Consider the following 26,739-nt stretch of genomic DNA (forward strand, 5'->3'; position numbering starts at 1 on the left):
CTTTTTCCAACCCTAGCCCTCAGAGGTACCAGCTGCCTCCAATTCCACAGTTGTATGGGGACTGCTTCAACTTCAGTATAACCACTTCTTGAAAATGAGTTCTGCCTTTTCCTGCTCTACTTTGCAGTTTCCAAAATTGTGCTGATATTTTTCTTTTTTTTTTTTTTTTCTTTTTTTTGCTCCAGTCTCCTGGCCTGTTCTTTTGTTCTACATACTGGCTTATTTATGCCTTTTTAAAAAACATTTCCTTTATTGTCTTTTTAGTGGGATCCAGGGAGAGAAGGACTGGAGATAAGCAAATGAAATGTTTTGAAAGTGCGGTGTTTAACCAGCAGACCTTAACATTTTCAAACAAAAAGTATACCAGAATTCTGTTACTTGACCCTCACAATTCCCACAGGTAGGCAGGTAAATAAAGTGTTATTTGATGAATAAATGGGTGAGTATTATTATACCTATTTTATAGATGAAGAAACAAAGGATCAGAGACTCAGTTTAAGTATTTTGTCAAGTGCTAAATGGTCCCTAAGTAGCAAAATAAAGACTAGAGCTTAGACTTTTTTGTATCTAATCTTCCATAAAAATACATCCAAAATAGGCAGTTAAGATTAAGGATAACTTGTCAGTAGTTAATCATACTCAAGTATAAACAGCTATAGCTAGAACTATAGAGCCCCTTTACACTCAAAAGTTCTAGTAGAACCTATATAACCTAAGTTCAAACCTAAATCCCTCTTGTCAAAGGATGCTAATTCTTCCCACCCGTATTAACCCATGTCTCCAAGGAACAATTTCTAATACCCAGCCCATTTTAAGTTTCATAACATGAACCCTGAACAAACTAAATTCATCAGTTCTAGTTATGAGACAAATGATTTTTTAAAAAACCTATAAAACACATATTTTATACATGCATATTACTACGTATTTCTTTAAAATAATTTTAAGATAATTTTTTCAGCTTTGGAAAAAATGATCCCAGAATTTATATAGAAAAAAATAAATTCACAATCATAGCATTAAAAGAAAAAACCCTGAAACAAAGGAAAGAAATGAGGGAGAACCAGTTTCCCCAAATATTGAAACATATCATAAAACTACAGTAATTAAAACAATTTGAGTCCAGAAAAAGACTTACTACATGGAAACACAGCTTACCTTAGTAAGTTGTGCTAAACCCTTGCAGGAGAGATCAGTGAAGATGATGGACTAACCAACTACTGTGAGAAAAGTCAAAACAAGATCCTTTATTTTTATATCAAAATAAATTTTATAGAGCCCTAGGATTTGAACCTAAAAGATGGAACCACAGAAGTTTCCAAAGAAGGCATGGGTAAGTTGACTTATAAACTTGGAGTAAGGAAGGTCCAGAACTCATAAAGGAAAAGGATTAATAAATTTGGCTGCATAAAAATTCAAAGCTTCAACTGGGGGGAAAAAACTTAAAAAAATATTTGTGACACACATAGGCTAATTCAATTATTTTCTTATTCAGTCATTCAACAATATCTGAGTGCTTGTTATGAGTCAGGCTGGGATCTATGTGATGGGGATACGATAATGAACAAGACAGATGAGATCCTTGTTCCTTAAGAGTTTATTTCTTAGAAAAAAGGAAGCTCACGAATAAGTGAGAAAAATATCTGCCGTAATCCTATGCAAAGGATTAAACACACTATTGTGAGGCTCAGTGGCTCAGTTCCTATTTTAGATGGAGGCTCAGTGAAGGCCTGAGGAGGTAGCTAAAGACCTTATATAAACCAATAAGGAAAACACAACCACCAAACAGACAAAGGGCCAAGAACAGGAGGAGGAAGTCGGCAGGTAAACTACAGACTGTCTGTAAATTAAAAATAGTCACCATTGTCACACACAGTCAAAGGAATATAAGTCAAAACAATGAGATAAAATTTTTATTCTGTCGTAGTTACAAAAAACAGAAAAGTTTGATAGAGAATCAGGTCCATTGTAGCACTTTGGTGGAGTGTCTGTGTAAAAACTAATTTTGTTTTTTGAGACCAAAAACCATCAATATGTAAAATGTACACATCCTTTGCAGAAGTGTTCAAAGGTATGTGTAAAAGGAGAGGCACACCTGCATTACTGAAACAGTAAAAGTTCAAGAGAAAGTCTTAATGCACATTAACAAGGACCAGGCCCGGTAAGGCAGACCATCCACACAACAGAATAGTATACAATAGTCACAAAGAATTAGATAGATGGGGGGTGGCGTGCCTATGGTGAGATCTCGAAGATATATTAAATGTTAAAGGTTAGGTTCAGAGCAGTTTTTTGGGGACTGTTCCATGTAACTAGAAAAGATACACATACATCCATTTTAACTTTTACATGCCGGTGTACATCATATTTTAGACATTTTTATGGTAAAACACGCACTAAAATGTTAACTGTAACTATCACTGGAGATAAAAGAATGGCGGGTAGGTAGGCAGAGGAAGGAAACTTTAATGTCATAAATAGTGTTTATTTTTTTAAATTTTTGAACCATGTGAATATATTACTTCCTCAAACCATCAAGAAAAGTTTATCCGTGTGAGAAACCATTTCTGTGTCTTCCTGCTTTCCTTTATTTAAAAATCCCAATGGATATATAGTTTTTAATACATAAAAATGTAAAAGAGCAAAACACTACATCATGAAGCCAAGAACTGTCAGGGGAGAAAAAAAGGATGGGAAGAGAACAGCACTCAGCATCCTTTTACAGAGGCAAGGACAGGAGAGAGGAGAAAACAGAGCAGGAGGGAGGTAGGATGGGAGCTGATGAGGCATCACCATGCAAGACCACTGCTCCAGCTGGCAGAAGGCGGGGGGAGGGGGGGCTCTAGCTCTGTTGCACTCAGAATTATTATTCTATAAGCAGCAAAGCATATTTACTAGGGAGAGGCTGGTTTTCCTTTGGTGCCGCGAAGGATAATTTCAACTAATTAATTTGTTCTGCTGAACTGACAGCCACTGCAGATGCATCTCCATGCTTCATAAGCATATTCCTGGTTCACTGGCGCGGTTCTCACACAGAACTGCAACACCTCGTTGGACAGATACAAAATAAGTCGTTCCTGTTCCAAGGACTGAGCTTTGGACATTAAGAAAATCAAAACGCTCTAAGCCAGAGGGACAAGACACACAGCATCTGAGACATTGTCAAATCTTATCTCACTCAACACAACTTTGTGAAGCACCGGCCATTTTCCAGACACCTGGATTTAGGCTGAAGGTACAGATGCAAAGAAGACTCAGCTCCCACCTGAAGGAAATCACTGTATAATGAGGGAGACAGACCCAGAAACAACTGTGATACAAAACAGAAAGGAATGCATCGCGGAACACAAGTTCAAGCAACACAACACGGGAACATGAAGGAAGGGATGCAAAGGAGAGATAAGGAACAAATGTTCCTGAATGTTCGACGTCTTAAGTGCATTCATGAAGGCTCCCAGGGAAAAGAGTATGTGTCTTCTCACTCCTCTGTTCATCTCCCTGCATTCAGACAGAGCTCTATATAGAGAAGGTACTTAAGTACTACAATAAAATATCATCTTGGAGTTGCCAAGAGCAGAACCTCCTGTAAACATTGGCCAAGTGGTGTTTGGTAAATGAGGACAACACTGCAAATGTTGCCACTTGTCTGTGCCCGCCCTGCCAAGACTGCTCTCGCTGGAGGAAGGGCTGCCAACGATCTTTGCTGGGGGCCTGAAAGGGGTCACCATTTCCTGCTAGAGGTTATAGAAATCACTTTTCTGTGTTGCAATTTACCAAAGGCTCCACTGTACAACTAACAGGTGTGAGCAAGGCTGGATGCTTGAGAAAGCTGATGAGTTTAAAGGCATGTTCCAAAGCAAGGATGTAGTAATTGGAGACTAGGATGGTGTTGTTTTAAAATCATGTTCGAATTCCAGTGGGGCGTGTTCTGACATGGTTCAGTTTGACTGCTTTATGTAAACATTAAAGTGCCATCACCCGGGCAGGACATACTTCTCCCAAGAGAGAATGTTCTCTCAATTCAATGAGAGGAAAAGGAGAGTTGAAGCAGGAGAGTTGATGCCAGGAAGTTCAAGAACCCCTACGTTTGAATGCTTTTTATTGCAGGAGAAGAATTTGGGGCTGGAAGGAGTCTTGGTTCTGTGGCTCTCCACAGTCATAACTTTGCCCAGGAGGACAAACATGTCCTTGGCTATGAGAAAAAGTGAAATGACCTCAAAATATTGAGAGGAGACCACCCAAATCCAAGGAAATAAATACTCATGGGTAAAGTAGGAGAGTGAAAAAATAGCATTAATAATGTGTACTCCTCTCCTACTGGTTATTGTTAATTCTATCATTTTAATATAAAGAAATGGACTTTCAGCTACAATGGTCATTAAATCACACAGCTTTCTATCTCCCACCCAGAAATGCTTCCTATCAAATTTCATCTAACTTAAAAAAATTTTTTTTCTTATCAACTTTACTTACACATTGTGGAAAATGTAGAAAGTACAGAAACTATAAAGGAAAACATAATAATGACTCATAAAAACCCTCCACCCAGAGATAAGCTCCTTAAACATGTCAGTATATTTCCTTCATTTCTTGATTTACATACATACAGAGATTATAACTGCTTATCACCACCTCGGGTCGCATTACAGGCTTCCATGTGCCAGGCATTAGGCTAAACTCTCCACATGCTCTCTCTCACGTATTATCTATAACAGATGAGGTTTAGAGAGATGAAGCAATCCACACGAAGTACCATAAGAAGAGGTAGGTTTCAAAACTCACCCAGACTCTCTTTTATAATCTTTTTTTAAAAATTTTATTCATTTATTTTTTATTGGCTGCATTGGGTCTTCGTTGCTGCGCGTGGGCTTTTCTCTAATTGTGGAGAGCAAGGGCTACTCTTCCTTGCGGTGCAAGGACTTCTCATTGCAGTGGCTTCTCTTGTTGCGGAGCATGGGCTCTAGGCTTGGGCTTCAGTAATTGCAGCACGCAGGCTCAGTAATTGTGGCTTGAGGGCTCTAGAACGCAGGCTTAGTAGTTGTGGCACGGGCTTAGTTGCTCTGGGGCATGTGGAATCTTCTCGGACCAGAGCTCGAACCCGGGCTTGAACCCATGTTCCCTGCATTGGCAGGCAGATTCTTAACCACTGTGCCACCAGGGAAGTCCTCTCTTTTATAATCTTGCTTTTTTCATTTTCACATACTTGAGCATATTCCTACGTCATTAAAACATAGTAGTAATTGATGCACGGTATTCCAAACTTCGAACTCTTCAGTTCCTCTACCACTGAACAAATCATTTCAAACTTTCCATTAAGGTGATTTTACAAATAAACAACTTTATACATACAGCTTGTGTGCATCTCTGATTATTTCCTCAGAATAGATGTATACCTTTTAGATCTAATACTTTTATATCTAGGAAGCTCTTTAGAATTTGATATCATCAGAGAGCCCTTCAGTTCCCCTCTTACCAGCAGCCATACAGAGGAGTCTGTAATTTTTTTAATAGCTAATAGTGTAAGCCCTCCTCGCCGCAGCAAACACACAAATTATTATCTGTATTTTTAGAAAGCTTCTTGTTTAATCTTGTGGTTATTCTTTCAGTTGACGTGTAGATATAGTTTTTCAAACTACCTCAAATTCCATTGAAATTTTTATTGGAAGTGCACTGAATTCACTCATTAATTTGGATAGAACTGTAGTTATTACAGTACTGAATTTTACCACTGGGGGGCATTGGCCTGCTCTACTTTATTCAAATTGACATTAATGGATCACAGGAAAGTTCTTTTCTGGGGTTTTTTTAGGGATTGAGCAATATTTTGCATAGTTGCTTTTTGATGAGATCTTTTTTATCCCCTATTTTTACATTTTTGCTAGTATTTAAGGAAGTTGTTGATTCTTATATACATGTTTTATAACCAACTCTAACTCCATTTGTCCTGAGCATTTTCCAGTTGATTCTCTTGGGTTGTACATGCAGATCGCTCTCATTGATAAATAACTACTTCTTTTCAATAATTAGAAAAGCTCCTTTTTTTTTTATTTTTGTCTTATCAAGTTGGCTAAAACAGTTCCCAACCTTGTTCCATGCAAAATTGAAGGTTTTCTTTTCCCCTTCACTAAAAAGAGTTTCATCAAGTAACATTGAGAAGCACTAGGTTAGAATTTTCAGAACAATACTGGTCGGTGGTAGGGACTGCAGATATCCTTATGTTGTTTACTGTTCTAATGTTTTACCACTGAGATTAATGTTTGTTATTGGTTTGGAAGACTATATGTATGTTAAGAAAAAAAAAATTATTTCTAGCTCACTATAGTTTTTTTTAATTGATAGATTTTTAACTTACCAATGCCCATTTTTTACAACTACATAGGTAATCAAATTCTTTTTCTCTCATGATCTGTCATATTGCAGTGATATGATATAAAAAGTTATAATATGTAGCTAGTCATCTATGCATTCCTAGAGTAAGCCTTACTGTGTCTTGGTAAATTATTAAAGAGAAAAAAAAATCCCATTAGCTAGAATTTTCTTTCAGATGTTAATATCTATAAATATCTCTGTGTGTATGTGTTCCTTTACTAGGTTGTGACATCATAGGGATGATAGTTAAATATTAATTCTAAATTATTTCATCTTTTTCCTTGCTCTGAAACAATTTGTAGAACATAGGGGAAAAAATCTGTTCCTTGAAAATTCTAATGAACTTGCCTGAAAAATTATCCAAGATTAGCCTGTTAAGGGGAAGTAATTCTCAGAAAACTTTAGAAATCGCTTGCATTTTCATTTATCCTTTTTTAATTCTTTGAGTCATTTTAGAGTTTTACATTTTCTCATAAAACCATTCACTTAATCCACATAGTCAATTCATTAGCGTAGTATTATCTATAGTAATATAAACTTAATCTTTTCTAAAACTACGGTTCTAGCCCCTCATTTCTACTGTTGTATATCTGCATTTTTACTAATCTTTTCTTGATTAGACTTACCCGAGATTCGTTCATTTTGTTGACCTTATCAAAGAACAAGTTGTTGGATTTTTATAACAGCTGTTTCTTGAAATTTCCTTATTAATTTCTGTTCTTATCTTAATTACTTCCTTCAGTATCGTTTATTATTCTTGTTTTAAATTCTTAGGTTGGATACTTAATTAGTTTCTGTTTTGAGTACCGATTGGGTTTAAAGTTATGATTTTTCCTTCTCTGAGTACAGCGTCTCAGGGTACAGCTTTGCATGCAGTCCCTATAAAGTGCTCTCACCATGATTTCTAATATATTCTATGATAATTTTCTCTGTCGTTGAATAATTTAAGTATGTTCTCATTTTTTGGTTTGTTTTTACTTTCCAAATGACTATATAAAATCAGTAACGATGCAAAATCAGTAAGGGCACTCAGCCTATCAGAAAAAAAATTTAAATTCCTAGAAGGTAGAAAGGGGATAAAATAAATTATATGGAGAAACATGTGTGCAGGGTAAACTGGGGCTGACTTAGCTATGTTTCTGAAGGGGCTCTGAGAGATGGTCATGAAGATGACCAGTTGGAGAACTGCATTGAGAGGAGCTTAACAGTGGGCTCTTCCCCTCCCACACTTGCGTACACAGCAGCCAGCACTGACATGGCCCCCTAAGTACCATGAATGGAGGAGGGGTTCTGAGCTCGGAGAAACAGGACAATGTCCCACTATCTGCTGGCTCTAGGAGAACAAGAGGCTGCCACATGCAGAACACAGGCTTCCACAGATCTCACTTGGCCGTGTGCCCAAAGGAACATGGGGATATAACCAAGAATCGCCAAACATTTGAGAAAGAAAACTACATGAGATAAAACTTAAAATGGAAAGGAAAAAATGTGCTGGTAAAATAGTAAGTTTTAATGGTTGTATAATTACCATCAATGAAGAGATCAGAAAGAATATATTTTACGTATAAAGCAGAATGTTGCTATGAAAAAGTAAGTCAGCAACCTTGGTAAATAAACAAATTCAGTGCATGTGCCAAAGAAGCAGAAGGGAAACTTACGAAATAATTTCATAAGCAGGATGATCTGGCTAAAGGTTTCTTCCAGAATGCAATGGAAAAGGCCGAAGAGACAGGAAGTATAAGAAAAACAATTAAGAGAGATAGAGGACAGATCTAGAATTTCTGAAAGCCACTTGATACATATCCCAGAAATGGAGAGCAGAGACAATATAGGGAAGAAATATGAAAGGAAAATAGAAATTCCCCTGAACTGGAGTGAGACTCACATTTTGAGATTAAATAGGCCAACCAAAGGTCATACAAAATTAAAAACAAAGCCACTAAGAAATTTCTTATGATGGGGAGGAAAGGAGAGGAGAGAAAAGAGGAAAGTAAATAAATGGAACAGGAAATTCAAAGAGAAAGAAAGAGAGAGAGAGAGAGAGAGAGAGAGAGAGAGAGAGAGAGAAAGAAAGAAAGAAAGAAAGAAAGAAAGAAAGAAAGAAAGAAAGAAAGAAAGAAAGAAAGAAAAAGAAAAACAAAGTTAAAAAGTAAATTATGTAGTGATAATGTTGGGTTGGCCAAAATGTTCGTTTGTGTTTTTCTGTACCATCATTTGGAAAAACCCTAACAAATTTTTTGGCCAACCCAATATGTGCAAATACACTAGTAATCACAATAAATTAGAATACATTAAAAGAGACTGTGAAATTGGGTAAAAGAAAAATCAGCCATTTTTCACTAGAAATCTAATTGAAGCCAAGTGACACAGAGAGGTTAAAATCAAGTGATGAAAAAAGAAATTGCCACATAAATCCTAACAAGAAGGATGGCAAAAAAAAAGAAAAAAGAAAAATTAGAATCAGACAAAATTAAAAGACCAAAACCATCAAGCTGAAAATCATTAAATGAGAACAGCGGTATATTTCATATTGATAAAAATCTGTACTGAAAGGCAGGCTTCCCGTAAGTCTCATTGGTTGGAACTACTTCCCATGTCAATGGCTGAACCGGTCACAGTCAAGGAGAATAGAATTCCCATGATCAGTTAGACCATTTGCAAGTGGATCCCTGCACTGACTTCTTCTGACTTCTCTAAAACACAGGCCATGCTAAGTAAGATGAATATATGAAGGAAAAAAAAGACAGAATGTGAAGCATTAAGGACAAAGTGGGCAATAAAGATGTGAGTATAGTAAGATTACCTTTGACTTTTTTCTTTTTTTTTTTTTTGGTAGAAGCAGAAAAGGTGATATCTCTGAGGATAGCAGAATCAAGGAAGGAGTTGGCTTCTTTATTTTAGAATGGTAAGAGTCAGCATGTTTGTTGACAAAAAAATGTGGTAGTCAATGGAGAAGAATATACAAAGGTATAGGGTAGAAAGGGAATTAAAAATAAAGTTCTAGAAGGGGGAAACTGAATTAAATGTAAAATACTGAGAAGTTAAACTTAAGAACCTACTGTCCCCAAAGACCAGAGTAATGGAAGAATGTGAAAGTCAGGGACATACAGAGCAAGACCAATGTGCTGTCACCTCGACTTAACCTAGAGAATCTACTCTCCAATTACTCCACAGTAGGTGTTCAATAAGTACTTGTTGAATACATAGAATGATTAAACACGTGAATAGACTCAATGATAAAAATGTGTTATTTTCGTTCGAATGGGCATCATCAGAAAATCTACAAACAATAAACACTGGAGAGGGTACAGAGAAAAGGGAACCCTCTTGCACTGTTGGTGGGAATGTAAATTGATACAGCCACTGTGGAGAACAGTATGGAGGCTCCTTAAAAAACTAAAAACAGAATTACCATATGACCCAGCAATCCCACTACTGGGCATATACCCAGAGAACACCATAATTCAAAAAGACATGCACCTCAATGTTCATTGCAGCACAATTCACAATAGCCAGGACATGGAAGCAACCTAAATGTCCACCAACAGATAAACAGATAAAGAAGATATGGTACATATATACAATGGAATATTACTCAGCCATAAAAAGGAATGAAATTGGGTCATTTGTAAAGATGTGGATGGACCTAGAGACTGTCAGAGTGAAGTAAGTCAGAAAGAGAAAAACAAATATCGTATATTAACACATATATGTGGAATGTAGAAAAATGGTACAGATGAACCAGTTTGCAATGCAGAAATAGAGACACAGATGTAGAGAACAAATATATGGACACCAAGGGGGGAAAGTAGGGGAAGGGGAGATTGGGAGATTGGGATTGACATATATACACTGATATGTATAAAACAGATGACTAATAAGAAAAAAAATCAAATTGTACATTTTAAATATATGCAGTTTATTGCATGTCAATTATATCTCCATAAAACTCTTTTTAAAAGAAAAAAAAAGAAATGGGGTGTGACTTTATGGCAATGATACGATTTCTCCAGAGATACAAATATCTCAGTATCTGATTGTCCTCATTGAACATCTGTTGCTATGATTTATATGATTTTTTAAAAATAAATAAGACCAGTGGAAAAAAAAGAAAATACACTTCCATTCTAGTGTATAGAGCTGGTACAAAAAAAAGGATGTCAGGTTGCATAAAAATATAACGCTGCTGAATTGTACACTTAGAAATGGTTAAGATAATAAATTTTATGTAGTTTTTTTTACCACAATTTAAAAAAAAGTAAATGTTACTAAATATGTTTGGGAGAAAAAAAGGAAAAAATGTGTTATTTTCTGCATTTTCCTACCATAAACATGATTCTTCATTTTCTTAAGCTAAACCACTGAAGTAATAAGGAGTAACAGACTCTACCAGCCAGGGAATGCCTCCAGTGGACATTTTCTAACAACAACAGACTGAACAAAAAGGGTGAGAAATAAAAATAAGGTAAATATCCTTATGTATTCTATCGTTATTGAAGTCTCTACTGATGAAATTATCTATACGCTTGTTAATCATTTTACTGAAAGCTTCAGTAAGTAAGGGGAATAATTTATGTAAAAAGAAAAATGTGTTTAATCAATAACCAGAAAATATGTGTGTGTCAATATTTGCCTAACTCCAGGAGAAGAACAAGATTAAGAAATAAAAAGCTTAATTTTCACTGTTTAAAATAACTGCTCAACCTGAAAATTAATTCCCAGATTTGATTTTTCTAATCTGTTGAACATTCTCTTTGTAAAATGTTGTACTTTTAATAGTTTTCAGGTTCTAAATATATACACCAAACTTTATAAAACACTATTTAAAATTCACTAGAAGTTATTTTAAAATAAATCATATCTACACTGATTTTGTAATACTCCCCTCAACATCTGAAGTATCAATACCTCAGGACCTGGTAATAAACTAAAAGATCACAGAAACACTTCATGTGATTTAACAGACATTATTGAAAATACAACATGAGTATATACCAGATTTAGTTTCTACTTGCTAATTACTAGACTCTTACTATAACACTTCTTATTTAATTGTGGACTTTAATATGAGGACTTTGTCAAAAGAAAAAGAACTTTTTTTAAACGCCAAGGGGTAAAAATGTTTCACAGTTTCTTTATTGCTTAGATAGTAGCTTAATAACTAAATTGGCAATTTACATTATTTCTTTCAACAATTTAATTACTACATACCATGCACAAAACAGCTCAGTGATATAGTCATTTATACTGTATGCTGGATGAAATTATGAAAGAGTAATAAGCTGACCACTACTGGGAGGAGGGTAGCCCTCAAAAGTGTCAAATTACAGTAATGATTACATACGAATGAGTTCTGTTCCAAGAGTATGTTCAGAAGTCCAATTGTTAAGTGCAACAAAGTTAGCCTAGGTACCCAACTAACACAATCAACGATATGCCGCTGCTTTTACGCTTGCTTCCAGACATCCTGGGCTTGAAATTAAAATACTGAACTACTCTACTCTATACAGTACTGTACAGTAAAGTACACAAAAGCACAACCACTTGTAGAGGATGCATGCACGTGACAATGTACACCAGACACGTGAACTAACTTACATGATTGGACATGCGAATGCACGTTCACACCTTTGAAAGTTCACAACTTGAAGGTTCGTGTGTAGGGGACTTATTGTATCGCAACAACAATTGGTACATATTTCATAATATGATTTCTACATGCAATTGCTATAATAAGTTACCTCGTGCAACAAAGACATAAGGGAAAAAAAAACAAATTAAACCAAACTGAGGAATCAGAATGGTAGTTAGGATTCAAATTAATTGTATAAATAGAAGAAACAGATTTAAGAGATATTCTGGAAGTAATGACAGGCTATATCAACCACCAATACAGTAAGAAAAAAGTTGGAAAATAAAAATGATGGGGAATATCATGGTCTCTAACTAGCTGAATAATTTATTTTGCTTTTTTAAAGGACCTGGAATGAAGTGGCCCCTGGGAGCTAACTCCCATCTTCCTCATCACTCCCAGCCCCCATTGAGGAGCCTCTGGCACCACTGAGCCTACGCATCCAAGGTGGGTATGACCATCAAGTCACAACACCGTTTTCAGTTACCATGCCAGAAATTTCACATTTTAATAAGGATCACACTTTAAGTACTTTTCTTAGGAGGCTCTGCATTCATTTCACTGATTTCTTTTGCTCATTTTATTTGGAATTTTATGTTTTATTTGGAACGCCTCACATAATTTGTATATGTGTAGAGTATCCTTACGTTTCATTCTATGTGTATTTTTAGATGAACATTTAAGCTGGTTTCATGATTTTGTATGCCTGCTTTGTTTGCTATGCAATATAGTAGTCTCTGGGCACTATTTGCAACATCATTTATCTTTGGTTTAAAAAATGGCAGTGGCATTGGTTATATTTTGTAGATCAGAAGTTCCCAAGTGTTCTATCGTCTTTTCCTTGAAATGCTGCCACCAACTACAGCAGACACTGTAGCCGCTATGAGGCTAAGTACCGAGAGTTTTCACCAGAAGGAGCCACCACACCACCATACTCTTAAAACCCACTCCCACCTCACCATTTTTAATACCCATGTTTTTTTTTTTTTCCCCAGGATTTTCATGTATGTAAATATTTCTGTTCCAAAACCCTTCAAAATTATCTAGTACCACAAGCAAATAATTAGCAGAGACTAATAGGGTCTTTGAATACCTTCTGGCGGTGTTCGTCCTTCATCTTTTGCAATTTTTGATTTTCTTCTTCCTTTAGAGAATCCACATAAGCCCGTCTTCTGGCCTGTAATGGTATAGGAAAGGAATCAGGGGCAAAAAGCATCATCACAGTGTACTGGTCTGCCTACCACGGGTCTGGTTCTAACACATCAACCTCATACTAAGCATATACCAAGCTCTCCACGTGCACTTGCTTACTGAGTGATTCATGCGTATGTCTGCAGACGCCCCTTGGGATATACAAAGAGAAGGCGAGGCTAAGGGCAATCATCCAGCACTTTTTAAAGGATGATCTCAATGTTTGTTTAATTAAGCTTTAAAAATATCCCCTCAGAGATAATCGACATACTTTATCCTTTCTAGTGAGAAGGATTTGAAGCAGAGGAACGTTAAATATATTTTTCAAGAATATTCCAACCAATGAATATCAGAGGCAAGCGATGGTGACACTGGCTCTAGAAGCCCTGACATGTCTACTGCTCATTAATGCTATCCTATTAAACAGCATGTCAGCTGGTGATTGATACCATGTAATTCCAGAGATGCCTTTCTCTCTAGGGCTTTGCATCCCTAACCTGTACCTGAAGTTCATTTCTGTTCCTGAGAGGGAAAGCAAAGCCTGTTCAGGAGCACAGGAGCCATCGTTTCTGGCTGAATCAGAACCTCGAGGGGGTGCCTCAGAAGAGCCAACACACACGCAGTAGGATGTCCTTCAGTCCCGATGACCCTCCACGTCAGGGCTCCCCCCATGGGCGCAGAGACCGTGTGCGCTGGAATTTATGAGATTTCAAGCATTCTATCTGTTCATTTGTCACTTTCTCTCCCTCACATTGATTTGTAGCCCACCCTCTGTAAGGCAGAGAGGCCAGCCTGATAAGCTACCGCGTAGGAAATCCATTGTTCTCATAAGACTACCAGCAGCATCATGGCAGCAGGCGACATATTTCAGGCCTAGTTCTTTGGACTAATAAACCATAAAGCTTGTGTAGCCCGGCCCCCCTTTCCCTCACTATAACTTTTCTCAAGCACTTCTTAACTCATTCTCCCATTTCTGCCACTATAAAACCCATATTCCATCAAATAATAAGCACTTGCCAGAAAGGGAGAGAGGCTCTGGGAATTATATCAGCTCTAGCACCACTGATTAGAAAAGTGGAGCTCCAGATGTGTTCAGGAAGCCCACATATATCCAGACCCTGCCACACTAGATAGGCACACATATCCTAGAACTTTGTTTTATCCATATCCTGAACACAGGGGACTGTGATAAGAGATAAGGGGGGGCAGTCATTCTCCAGTGACCCCGTCTTTTTATATTAGAGAAGGCTAGCTTTCATCATGAATATGCTGTACGAGGTCTGAAAAGTGTGAAGGGGGCCGGGGGCACATCTTATATTCAAGGGTCTACAAGGAGGAGTAAGAGAGTTATAGCAGATATGATGACTTCAGTGAGGAACCTATTTGTATACCTTCCTTTTAAACTTAACCACTTTGCTATCCTTTTATCAAAATACGGGTCCTAGTTTTTGAGTCAGGAAAAAAAAATGGTTAGACACATAAAGTGTCAATGACAAGGCCACAGAAACTGGGAAGTCACATGGCATCTCACCTACAAAGAGTTCAAAGTTATTGCAGTCCTAATGCTTGCTAACCCAGCTGTGATCCCTAGGCAGGACAGGAAGTTTCTGTTCAAAAATGGGGGGGGGGAAGCTTTTGATCACTATTTTTCTTAGTTCTAAGTCCCAGAAATGTCTATGTCATTATATTCATATAATTTTTCTATCATAAAATATTGATTTCACATATAATAATAAATTTTTTGTGATTCAACTAAAATATACACTTTTACTCATCCTCCCCCACAAGCTATGCTTATAATATATTCATTCAATAAGTAATATTTCAGCCTCCTATGCACAAGCACTTGATCAGACATGACCCTAGACCTCAAGTGCTTATAGCCTAGTGTGGGAAGTCAGACAAAAAGATTAATGAGATTAATGATTATAGTACAGCATGAGAGGTATTGTGATAAAGGATGCTAAAAAGGACATTTAATTAAACTGGATCAAGGACACCTTCTCAAAGTAGGTGACACTAGGCTGTGTTTTAAAGAGTAGGAATCAGACTAAGCAGGGGTGGGGCATTGTGTGGATAAATGAAAAATGGCATTATGTTAGTTGGCTTGGACTGCCATAACAAAGTACCACAGACCGGGTGGCTTAAATGACAGAAATTTATTGTCTCACATGGAAGCTAGAAGTCCAAAATCAAGGTGTCTGCAAGGTGGGTTCCCTCTGACGGCTGTGAAGGAAGGATCTAGGCCTCTCTCCTTGGCTAGCAGATGACTATCTTCTCCCCGTGTCTCTTCACATCATCATCCCTCTATACATGTCTGTTCCTGTGTCCAAATTTCCCGTTTTTAAAAGGATACCTTTCCTGGGCTTCCTAGGTGGCGCAGTGGTTAAGGATCCGCCTGCCAATGCAGGGGACACGGGTTCAATCCCTGCTCCAGGAAGATCCCACATGCCGCAGAGCAACTAAGCCCATGCATCACAACTATTGAGCCTGCGCTTTAGAGCCCGTGAGCCACAGCTGTTGAGCCAATGTGCTGCAACTACTGAAGCCTACACACCTAGAGCCCGTGCTCCACAACAAGAGAAGCCACGGCAATAAGGAGCCCATGCACCACAACGAAGAGTAGCCCCCACTCACCGCAACTAAAGAAAGCCCACGCACAGCAAAAAAAGACCCAATACAGCCAATAAAATAAATAAATAAATATTTTTTTTTAATAAAAGGATACCTTTCCTATTGGATGAGATCTCATTTTAACTTGATGACTTAACTCTGTAAAGACCTGATCTCCAAATAAGATCACATTCTTAGGTACCAGAGTTAGGACTTCGGCATGTAAATTTTGAGGGGACACAATTCAATCCGTGAAAAACACTAAGTTCCCATTTCAGGAAGTGAATATGTCTCTGCTCCATTCTTCTCTCTGAGATTACCCTAAACAGGGGAGGAAATGAAACAAACACAAGCCCTCACTTCAAAACCCAAGAGAAGTCTGTATTCCCAGGCGAAAATCTACGAAGACAAAGTAGATGAAGAAATGGTAAGAGGCTACGAGAGGAAAGAGCAAACCTAAAGACTTGCTGGGCAGGGACAGAGGACTCATAAGAAGTCAGCTTCCTCCATAGAGCAATGTGAGGGCCCCAGAAAGGGATACACCAGCTACTGCGGAAGACAGATGAAAGGAAGATGCCTACGCCTGCTTCCATCCTGAAAATTCAGGTGCTAATTCTCCCAGGCCTGACAGGAAATCAAAAGCATATTCTCTGGATCAACTAAACCAAGGCAGGCCAAGTGCAGAAAGCAGCCATGGTCAAACCCCAGGGTGAGAATGAAAGGCTTGTATGAAATCCTGTATACTAAGCGGTGAGCCTCTGGACCCCCTTCTTTGAAGTTTCCTACTGCTCCCTGCACTGTTTCCTCTGAGATGTAGAGGGTGATATTTTATCCATGAAACAAGAACAGGTTATTATTTTTAGAAGCAACAGAGAAAAAAGGATCTCTTAGGAACTGAAAATATCTCCTCTTCCCCACAAAAAGACAAACCAGTAAAATGTTTAGAAGATAAAGTCAATAAAATGTGTGAGATAACAGAAAAAAGATGATGTATATTTTATATATATGCACTTATGTAAAATATATACACTTGCCCCAAGTTCCCGGCACAGAGCTCCTAAAACCTTTGTGATTTGCTAAACGATAAGAGCTTTAGGAGCATCTCTTGTTCTAGTATTTGGTCTTTGACCCCATCCCTGACTCAGGGCTCCTTAAAATCCTCGTAATTTCCTAAGTGATTAGCGCACAGGGAGCATCTTTTGTTCTACTGAGGCAACTCCATGTGAGCTCCTGGATGACTCCTGCATGGGGGCTGGTCACCAGAAAGACCAAGCCATGATTAGTATTTTCAGTCTCAAACTCCCACCCTCCAGAGAGGAAAAAGGAGCTGGAAATAGAATTAATAATTGATCAAGCCTACATGAGGAAGCCTCCATAAAAATCCCAGAGGTACAGGGGTTCAGGGAACTGTCAGGTAGGTGTATATACCCACATCCCAGGAGGGGGGCCACACCCCAACTCCATGGGGACAGAAGCTGCGCTCGGGACCCTCCCTGACATCACCCTATGTATCTCTTCGTCTGGCTGTTCATCTGTATCTTTTATCATATCCTTTAATAAACGTAAACATAACTATGTATATAGTAGCATGAGTACTGTGAGCGGTTCTAGCAAATTAATTAAACCCAAGGTGCAGATCATGGGAACTTTTGATTTGTGGCAAAGTCGGACAGAAGTTGTGGGTACCCTGGGGACCTACCACTTGTGATTGGCGTCTGAAGTGGGGAGCAGTCTTGTGGGACTGAGTCCTTAACCTGTGGAATCTGACGCTACCTCCAGGCAGAGAGTGTCAGAGTTGAGTTGAATTGTAGGACACCCAGCTGTTGCAGAACTGCTTGGTGGGGAAAACACCATATACACCTGGTGTCAGAAGTGGTGTGTGTGTGGTAGAGGTGTAAGAGTAAGGGAGACATTCAGGAGGGAAAGGACTGGGGTTTTTTTCTAACTCAGTATGCCAGGCAGTAAGGGGGAAAAAAGTAGACAAAGATAAACTGGAGGAGAAAAAAATTTTTACAAAAAAGTTAGAAGATAAATCAAGGAGGCCTAAGATTTGAATAATAAGAAAACTGTAAAGAGAAAATGAAGGGAAATAAATCAAAGAAATAACACAAGGAAATCATCTAAAACTAGAGATAAGTTTCCAGACTAAAAATGAATGAAAATGACCCTCACCCTAAGGCACAGAATTATAAAATTACCGAATATCAGAAAAAAGTAAGAGGTATTCAAATATTTCTAGGGGGAGCAGAGAAAAGCCCTCATAGAAGAACTGAAATTCAGATGGCTTTGGATTTCTCAGGAACAAATAACTCAAAGCTAGGAGAGCAATGCCTTCAAAATGCTGAAGGAAAATTATTTGCAATTTGGAATACTTACCAGAAAATTGCAAGCAAAGTAGGAGGGCTGGATATAGTTTCAGACATGCAAGGACTTGAATATACATCTTCTCTTGGCAAGCCACTAAATAATACGCTCCACCAAAACAAAGAAATAAAGCAAAAAAATAGAAGAAATGAGACCCAGAAATCAGGGAAGCCAACACAGGAAAGCAATAAAGCAACTCCCCAGATGATGTTAAAGCAGTGATTCTCATCTTCGGCTGCACAGTAGAATTACCTGGGGAGCTTTAAAAGCCTAAAGGCCAGGCCATAATACAGCAGGAGCTCTGGGGGTGCGACCCAGGCATCAGGGAACTTTAAAGCCCCCCAGGTGATTCCAATGTGCAGACGTGGTTGGGAATCATTCCGTGAAAGGACAGTCCCAGGGCAACAGCTGTGTAGGAGGCTTAAGGAACAACCAGCCCAGGTTAAGTCAGGAGGGAGGAGGAGAGGAGGAGGGACATTTCCAGAAGGGAAAGAAACCCAGAACTGACAAGTGATCAGGCAGGTACAAAGCGGAAAATTGTATGGAAATTTTCATCAAGAGGCACTTTGTAGAACAGTCACAAAAGTTAAAGGAAGGCCGTCAAATGTTCAAAGGAAACTAAAAAAATGCAAAAATAAAATGAAATTTTTTCAAAGTTGTAAAAGAAAAAAATGTAGAGTTTAACTGGCTTGGCAGTGAGAAAATATTTTCAGAGTCATAATAAAGGAAAGCCTGAAATACTGAATGATGATATTGGGAAAATGGGGGGAAGAAATTAATAAAATCTAACACTGATTAATCAAGAGATAGAAACATACACATTAATAGATTTTCAGAGCCAGATAACAAAAGACACAGCTAAGGGAGTGGGGGTGGGATGAATAATGGCCCCCCAAAGATGTCCACACCCTAATCCCTGGAAGCTGTCCACATTATATGGCAAAAGGGACTTTGCAGAAATTGAGGATCTGGAGATGGGGAGATGCGCCTGTGTGATCCAGGTGGAACCAATATGTCCTTGTAAGAGGAAGGCAGGAAGGTCAGAGAGTGGAGAGAAGGTGATGTGAGGATGAAAAGTGGAGATTAATGTGATCTACATGCCAAGGAGCCAAAGAATGGCGTCAGCCAAGAGACACTGGAGGAGGCAAGGAACCAAGTCCCCCTCGAGCCTCCGGAAAGAACCAGCCCTACTGACACCCTGACTTCAGTCCCTTCACCCTCACATTTGACTTCTGACCTCCAGAGCTATGAGAGAATACATTTGTGTTGTTTTAAGCTCCTAAATTGGCAAAAACTCATTACAGCAGCAATGGAAAAGTAATACAAGGCGTTTAAAGAACTCAAGTGGAAGTGAGATTGAAGGGATGCAAGGGACATATGCCTCTCAGTGTTGGCTTTTTAAAGGACATGTGACACATTGGTAAAAAATTAAAGCATACTGCACTAAATGTTCAGAGTAGTGGAAGGGAGAGGATATGGCCAGAAAGGCATGAATTAGAGAGCAGTGCTCCTCAATCATTAACGTGCACACAAATCACCTGTGGACTGTGTTAGACTGCAGACTCTGATTCAGCTCTGGAGCTCCCAGGTGATGCTTATACTGCTGGTCCATGGACCACACTTGGAGCAGCAGAGACCTAGACTGCAGCACCTCAAAGAGATGAGTTGTGAGGGTGGAGCTGGCGGAATGAAAGCACAGGAGCACAGAGAGCAGAGACGGCTTTGTGCTTAAGCTAAGGCATTTTGACTTGATCCTTGAAGATACAGGGAGCCACTAGGTGGTGGAACAACAGGATGAGGTTTTTTTTTAAAAATCATTAGTCCCTGTAGAAGAAGAGGCAGAGGGAAGCAAACCAGAGACTGATTGTACCTTGATTGTACAACTGGGAACATTCAGTGATGATGACTGGGGAGGGTATGATATGCTGGTGCTTCTGCTCCCGCACCCACACCCAGTATGGAGAACTAGATCCATGCATGGTGAGTCGACACTGTAAGTTATTCCTGTCTGAGTTTCTCTTGTGTGACACCTACAGGAATTTTCTTCTTATCGTTTTCACTAACATCATCATATAATATTTATTAAATTCCCATCTGCCATGGCAGCCCCATATTTAAATTAGTGTAAGAAGAACAATTTTCTCAGGAAAGTTGTATTATGTAGTAAAACTTAAATTGTTAAAAAACTTGAAACCTTGCAGCTGCTCACACCCCACATATATGGGTATCATGCCGTGTTCACCTTCTGGGCATTGACCACAGTTAAGGCAAACTGCAGGTGTCTCCTTTTAACTTCACAGAAGTGTAATGTACATATTTGATTTTCCTAAAGCATTAAAAAAATGGTCTGCAGTGCCTTCTCTGAGGACTTCTATGCATATGGATTAGAAAGTGTGAGAAGAATACAATATGGGTAAAAAGTCAGTTAAATATATTGAGCACCCACACATTATTAATAGTTTGGTGTCAAAATGGGAGCAGCTGTTGAATGCTGTTGGTAAGGGGCCATCCTGGGTCCAGTCCTGCTCCATATTTTCTATTAATAGCTCTGAGGATCTTATGACTAAGGCACTAATCAATCCATGAAAATGCAGCTCTGGGAGAGATTACTAATGCCTTGGATGACAATATTAAAATTCCAGGATGATCTTGTTAAATTGTAGAGACGAGCCAAAATCAATAGAGCAAGCACACGGGTGTTTCAACCACAGGATTCAAGAAGCCCTCAAACAGAAATCAAGACCATCCTGCCAGCCAAACACCCAGGTGGTAAAGCTAGCCATATCCTGTTTTCCCTCCCCTCCCCCATCATGAAAAGGATATCCAGACAGATGTCATGGAGCATCTCTACACAGGGTTTAACTCTACTACCTACAGCATCTCAACTCCTTCCTCCAGCGCCCTGCAATGAGGGGAGAGGGATGATGGATTTGTTATGACTTGCGGAGCCCACACTAGAAAATCTGGAGTTTGGAACACTGCCTTAGAAGCAGGGGAAAAAAATAAGAAGCACTTAGAGGTTTGTAGGTAAGAGCAGAATGACATTTTCCCAAGGAGTGTCATAATGTCTTCCTCACATTTTAAAACATGGTCACTAAAGAGAAAGGGGGCTGGGGAAAGAGGAGGATTAGGTGTCTCTAACAGCCTCTTATTTACCTGCCCAAACCCTGAAAAGCTATCCTTTTAAAACTTAAACCAGTCTTTTCTTTCAACTATAACCCCTTCCCTTGATCACTGTTAATGACACTTTCTTGCCCCTAATTCGTTAGTCAGTAAGCAAGCCCTGACAATTTCACGTCCTAAGCAGTTCTCTGATCTGCACTCTCATCTCCATCCTCCCACCCACCACCCTACTTCAAGTCTTCAAGGCTAATATAGAAGCCTTGGAGACCTATTACTTTAGACCCATCCTTCACCTGGTTACCAGCGTGATCCAGCTAAAATGCACATATGACCTTGAACTTACCCTGTTTAAAACTTTTCAGGGGACTTCCTAGGTGGCACAGTGGTCAAGAATCTGCCTGCCAATGCAGGGGACACGGGTTCAATCCCTGCTCCAGGAAGATCCCACATGCCGTGGAGCAACTAAGCCCATGCACCACAACTACTGAACCTGTGCTTTAGAGCCCATGAGCCACAACTACTGAATCCCACGTGCCTAGAGCCCGTGCTCTGCAACTAGAGAAGCCACCTCAATGAGGAGTCCACGCACCGCAACGAAGAGTAGCCCCCGCTCGCCGTAACTAGACAAAGCCCGTGTGCAGCAATGAAGACCCAACACAGCCAATAAATAAACAAATTAATTAATTAATTTAAAAAAATACAAAAAAACTTTTCAGTACCTTCAGTACTCACAGAATAAGGTTCAGGTTCTTCAATGTGGCATATAAATGTCTGCAGTGATGTTCTACCAGGAACACCACGAGCTTCCTATGTGGGGCATCTCTGCATGTCTCAATGTCTGGGGGATGCTACTAGCATCTGGTGCTCAGGGGTCTGGATGCTACACATCCTGCACTATCCAAGACAGCCCACACGATGACCATCCCACCAGACTGCCACAACTGAGAAACTCTCTTCATGACTCCTGACTTCTCCAGCCTCCTAGCTCACCCTTCTAGACTGCAGCTACACAAAACTCATCCCTAACACAGCCATGCTTTTTCTTCCTATTATACCTTAATCCTTGCTTCTAATTTCTGACACCTGGAATGACTGTCTTCTGACTCATCTTTTAAGCTTCAGCCTTCCCGTTGCTATATGCTCTACACTCACCACTCTGCTTGATACCTGGTTCTCTCCTTCACTTGACTAAGGTCCTTCCAGGCAGAAACCATATGCACTTGGTAGACCTTATATAAACATAAAAATTTGAGGGATGGATAGATGGACGGATGACTGGGTGAGATCAAAGGCTGATGCTCAGTCCCAGTGTCCATAATGTTGGCAACAAGTACAGGTATTGTTTTTCAGCTGAGACAAGAGCTGAGGTCAAAGTTTCAGCTCAGATCATCTGCCTTTAGTTCCAAAATTCTATGCTGTACAGGTCACTCTCTGGCCTTAATCTTCATCCACTTTAAAAAGTGCCACACGGCACCCTGCATGACATTTCACTTACCCAAGCTGAAGATTGTGGGTCACAAACCGCAACTGGACGGGTACATCTGTGTGATAATTCTATATCACATCTTCTCAAGAACTCAGCAGTTTTGCTAGCAAGAGTACAAACAGGTGTTAGTGCCTTCAGAAAAACAGAACTATCATTATTTACGATGCCTCTGGATACTAGCCTAGACTTTTATTGGGGGATGACAAAAAGTGTCCTAGGTAGAACAAAAGGTGAGTTTGCAGACATGGTAGAATAGAAAATCAAAACAAAATGCTATTGCAAGACTGCATTTCATAGTTTGAAAAATGTAAAACTAGGTTTGTGGAAGATGAACCTATGATTTCATTTTTTTCTGCTTCGTGTACTTTGACATGGAGATAAATGCCCTCTCAGATTCCACAGTATGGGGCCCTAGTTTCCTATCTGAATATTTAAAGTTTGACTCTCAGACTTCACTGGAGAGCTGTGGACTATCCCTCCCCTACAACACCTCACTCCACACTGGTGTCATAATATGCCCTTCACCCTCCAGGGCTCTCTCTCCTACCCCTTTCACTGCCCGCATGGCTTTGACCACTCTCAGGATACAAAGAGCCGCTGATCCCATAACTCTTAACCATTTAATGGGTCATGGACCCCTTTGGAATTCTGAAAGCAGAAATGGACCTCTCCCTACACACACACACACACACACACACACACCCCTTTGTGTTTGCTTTGTACCTTCCATGGAAGGTAAGAAGTGCTGCCAGTTCTGGTCTGTATTTCTGACATCTCTTTTTAGCTCTGAAAGATTGTGAAAGATGGACCTAGATATGTCCTCAGTTTTAATAAGTTGCTTTTCTCTTAAAAATCCAAACCATCACCCCAATTTCTCCTCTGACATGTGTCAAGCATGAATACTGGAATTATTTCCCAGTTTTTACTTTAACAACTGCCCCATTCTTCCTACCATTGATGAATTTCTGTTCCTTTGTCCTTTCCCCATGTAATTTGTGGGATTTTGATCCCCTTACTCCATATTCACAATCAAATATCTCAGCAAGGCCTGATTTATACTGCATCTTGCAGCCTGCTCCCCTTCTGCTTCCTTCCATCTGTCATCCCTCTGCTTCCACCTAATACTTTAGGCCTGATGCTAAGATCCAATTTATCAAGCACTTAGGTCATGGGCATCAAAGGGGAGACAAGTGGTCTAGTAAAAATAAATGGTATCCAGTGCAGGGGGTGGGGGAGTCAAAATAAGGAATTAGAAGTTAAACAGAGATGCCAACATCACTTCAAATAATTAGTTAGGTAGAACATGGCATCTGAACAGGGTCAGAAGCTTGAGCTGGAAAAGGAAGAGCTGAAAGTTAAGCGACAAACATAACCCTGAGAAACACAGGGCTTCAGCAGCTGAGACAAGCAGGCTTTCCATTTGTCTAGGACTGCTTATCTTGCCCAGAATAGACAAGGAGACTAATGAACTTGCAGAGGCTGGAAGCTGCCCCATTGTCTGGGGCTTTATGAAGCCATCCGTCAAAAGTGTAAAAACAAGAGTGTTGCCAGAAGTTTGGTTGAGATTTCTGAATATCCTTAGCTGAGAGCAAACCATAGGAGAAAGCAGTGAAAAAGAAGGACCATGATAAGCAAGTAAGAAGCTTCAGACCAAGCAGCCTGGCAGCCCTGCATTGTGTTCTAACAGTTCCTCTTACCTGCCAATGCCAAGCACAAAGCTGGCTGGGTAGCTAACCACCAGCCATGGCCTTTGTGCCAACGATCTCTGCCCCACTCATGCCACAAGATCAAATCATAATGACAGGGCCACAGGACTGTCAGAGGCATACAGGTAGGGGCCTGTGAAGAATGTGGATTACTCCCGAGTGATTAACTGTACAAACAAGACAAGTTCCAAGTTACCAGGCTAACTGGCATTTTTCTTCTGTCAGTACCGTAAATTCCATAGATTGGCTGAACTGGATTGGAATCCCTGTGGGTAATTATGGTGGTATTTAATAAAAATAAAATATAGAACCTCCTTGAGGGGCAAAAGGAGGAACATCTACTGGAAGGGAAATCCAACAAAACTAAAAATCCTGGACTACAGCATTGAGTCACCTTTTCATTGAGCTTCCTTCTTTGTCACCACTCTGACTCTGCCACCTACTAAGGGGGGGTGATCCTCTCCCACTTTATCACTTTGACCCAGGCATAAATACAGGATACCTTCCTTTATTTTCCAACTGAGGATGGACCACCAATAAGATTTAGTTAACTCATCTCCAACTTATGACGCTTAAGTATCCTTCTTGCTTGTTCTTAGGGTGATGCCTATGGCTTATCCTAAAAACTCTCTTCGGGGTAGCATCACCTGGACATAATTCCATTGTAGCAGAGACCACTGAATAGCCATCAATGTGGAAGTTCGCCTCTTCTCGTCACACAACCCGACTACATTTCCTAGCCTCCCTTACAGCTAAGGTTGGCCACGTGGTTGAGTTTTGACCAGTGGAACGAGGAAGGAAGTGATGTACACCACTTCCAGAATGAAGTAATAATTCGCTTTCCATGTATGGGCCGCCCTATATTTTCCTCCTCCTTCTGGCTATCTGGAATAGAGGCAAGCCCCAGCACAAACCTGGAGGTCTTTTGTGTATTGAAGGTGGTAGAACCACTAACAGCTTTTGGTGCCTGAATATCTGAGTGGAAGGGGTCTCCTCTCAAACCTGTTCACCCAGGTCTTACGTGAGAAAAAAAATAATGCTCAAGCGATTATTTATTTTGAAGTCTGTTAATTATAGCAATTAGCCTAGTAATATAACATGAATTTACATATACAAGAGAATCATCTCTTAATTTAGGTCATCAGTTCCACAAGTACATAAGAAGAGGCCAAGAAGAGCTGAGGAAGAGTAGAAAAATAGAACTCTCAAGGATTAAGCTGGGCATCTTAGTTATTTCAGAACCTTAGTCAGGGGAGGAGAAGGTGGGAAAGGGGAGGAACCTACCTATCTTTAAGCTGTCTTGGTGTCAGGTCTAGGAGTTGCCTCGGCCCAGAGTATAAAAACGAATACTCATTTATCCCAGTACCACTAGGACTTGTCTAGTTTGAGAACAAGTGGGGGTTTGGAAGGAGAAACTGCAGGGTGAGGAAGTCAGGGAAGGAAAGGGATATAGCTGGTTATATTGCAATATGATGGAATATTAATCTGTTAATGGAGATTCATTAATCAAAAAGTTTTTGACCTTTTTGAAAGGCTAAAATATATGGGAAAAGCCACAGAGAGTGAAATGTGTGTCTGTTGGCTCCTTTAAATAGGCCAGAAATGCAAAGATAATTCCTATAAGACTTTAAAAAAAAAGTTAGAAATGACAACCAGGGTCTCTGATGTTCAAGGAAGAATCAGTTTACGTGAAATACAAACTTATGGTTACCAAAGGGGAAGGGGGTAGAGGGATAAATTGGGAGTATGGGGTTAACAGATGCACAGTACCATATATAAAAAAGACAAACAACAAGGATTTTAAAAAAGAATCCATTTAAAAACATTCACTTAGATCTGTAGGAGCTTATGAGCCAGGCACCTCCACTCATCACACCCCAGGGCTCCAAGGTGCTATGCACCTTCCTCTACCTGGTAGCCCACATCCGCCAACTCTGCACCATGACAAGACACATAAGAACATACTAAGAGGGACTTCCCTGGTGATCTAGTGGTTGAGACTTCAAGTTCCAGTGTAGGGAGTGCAGGTTCGATGCCTGGTTGGGGAGCTAAGATCCCACGTGCCTTGCGGCCAAAAAACCAACACATAAAACAGAAGCAAAATTGAAACAAACTTAATAAAAGACTAAAAAAAATGGTCCATATTAAAAAAAAAAAAAAGAACATACTAATAAAAATGTTAAGCTACCAATTTTAAAGCTAAATAGTACCCTCACTGAAAAATTACCAGTGACAAATCTCTCCCCGGTACTTTT

The 26,739-nt window shown here is 39.6% G+C and overlaps 1 protein-coding gene across 2 annotated transcripts in view; it reads right to left on the reverse strand.

Annotated features, from left to right (window-relative positions):
- The window catches only part of EPSTI1 (epithelial stromal interaction 1), a 91,955-nt gene that overhangs the window by 20,965 nt on the left and 44,251 nt on the right, over positions 1–26,739 (reverse strand). For both annotated transcript variants that reach the window (XM_057707556.1, XM_057707557.1), the window contains exons 7-8: positions 22,788–22,881; positions 13,095–13,178 (exon numbers count right to left, since the gene is read on the reverse strand). In XM_057707556.1, coding sequence (XP_057563539.1) covers positions 13,095–13,178; positions 22,788–22,881 — 178 coding nt within the window. The remainder of the gene's footprint in view (positions 1–13,094; positions 13,179–22,787; positions 22,882–26,739) is intronic.

Source organism: Hippopotamus amphibius, chromosome 14 (genome assembly GCF_030028045.1).
Source record: "Hippopotamus amphibius kiboko isolate mHipAmp2 chromosome 14, mHipAmp2.hap2, whole genome shotgun sequence".
Lineage (NCBI taxonomy): Eukaryota > Metazoa > Chordata > Mammalia > Artiodactyla > Hippopotamidae > Hippopotamus > Hippopotamus amphibius.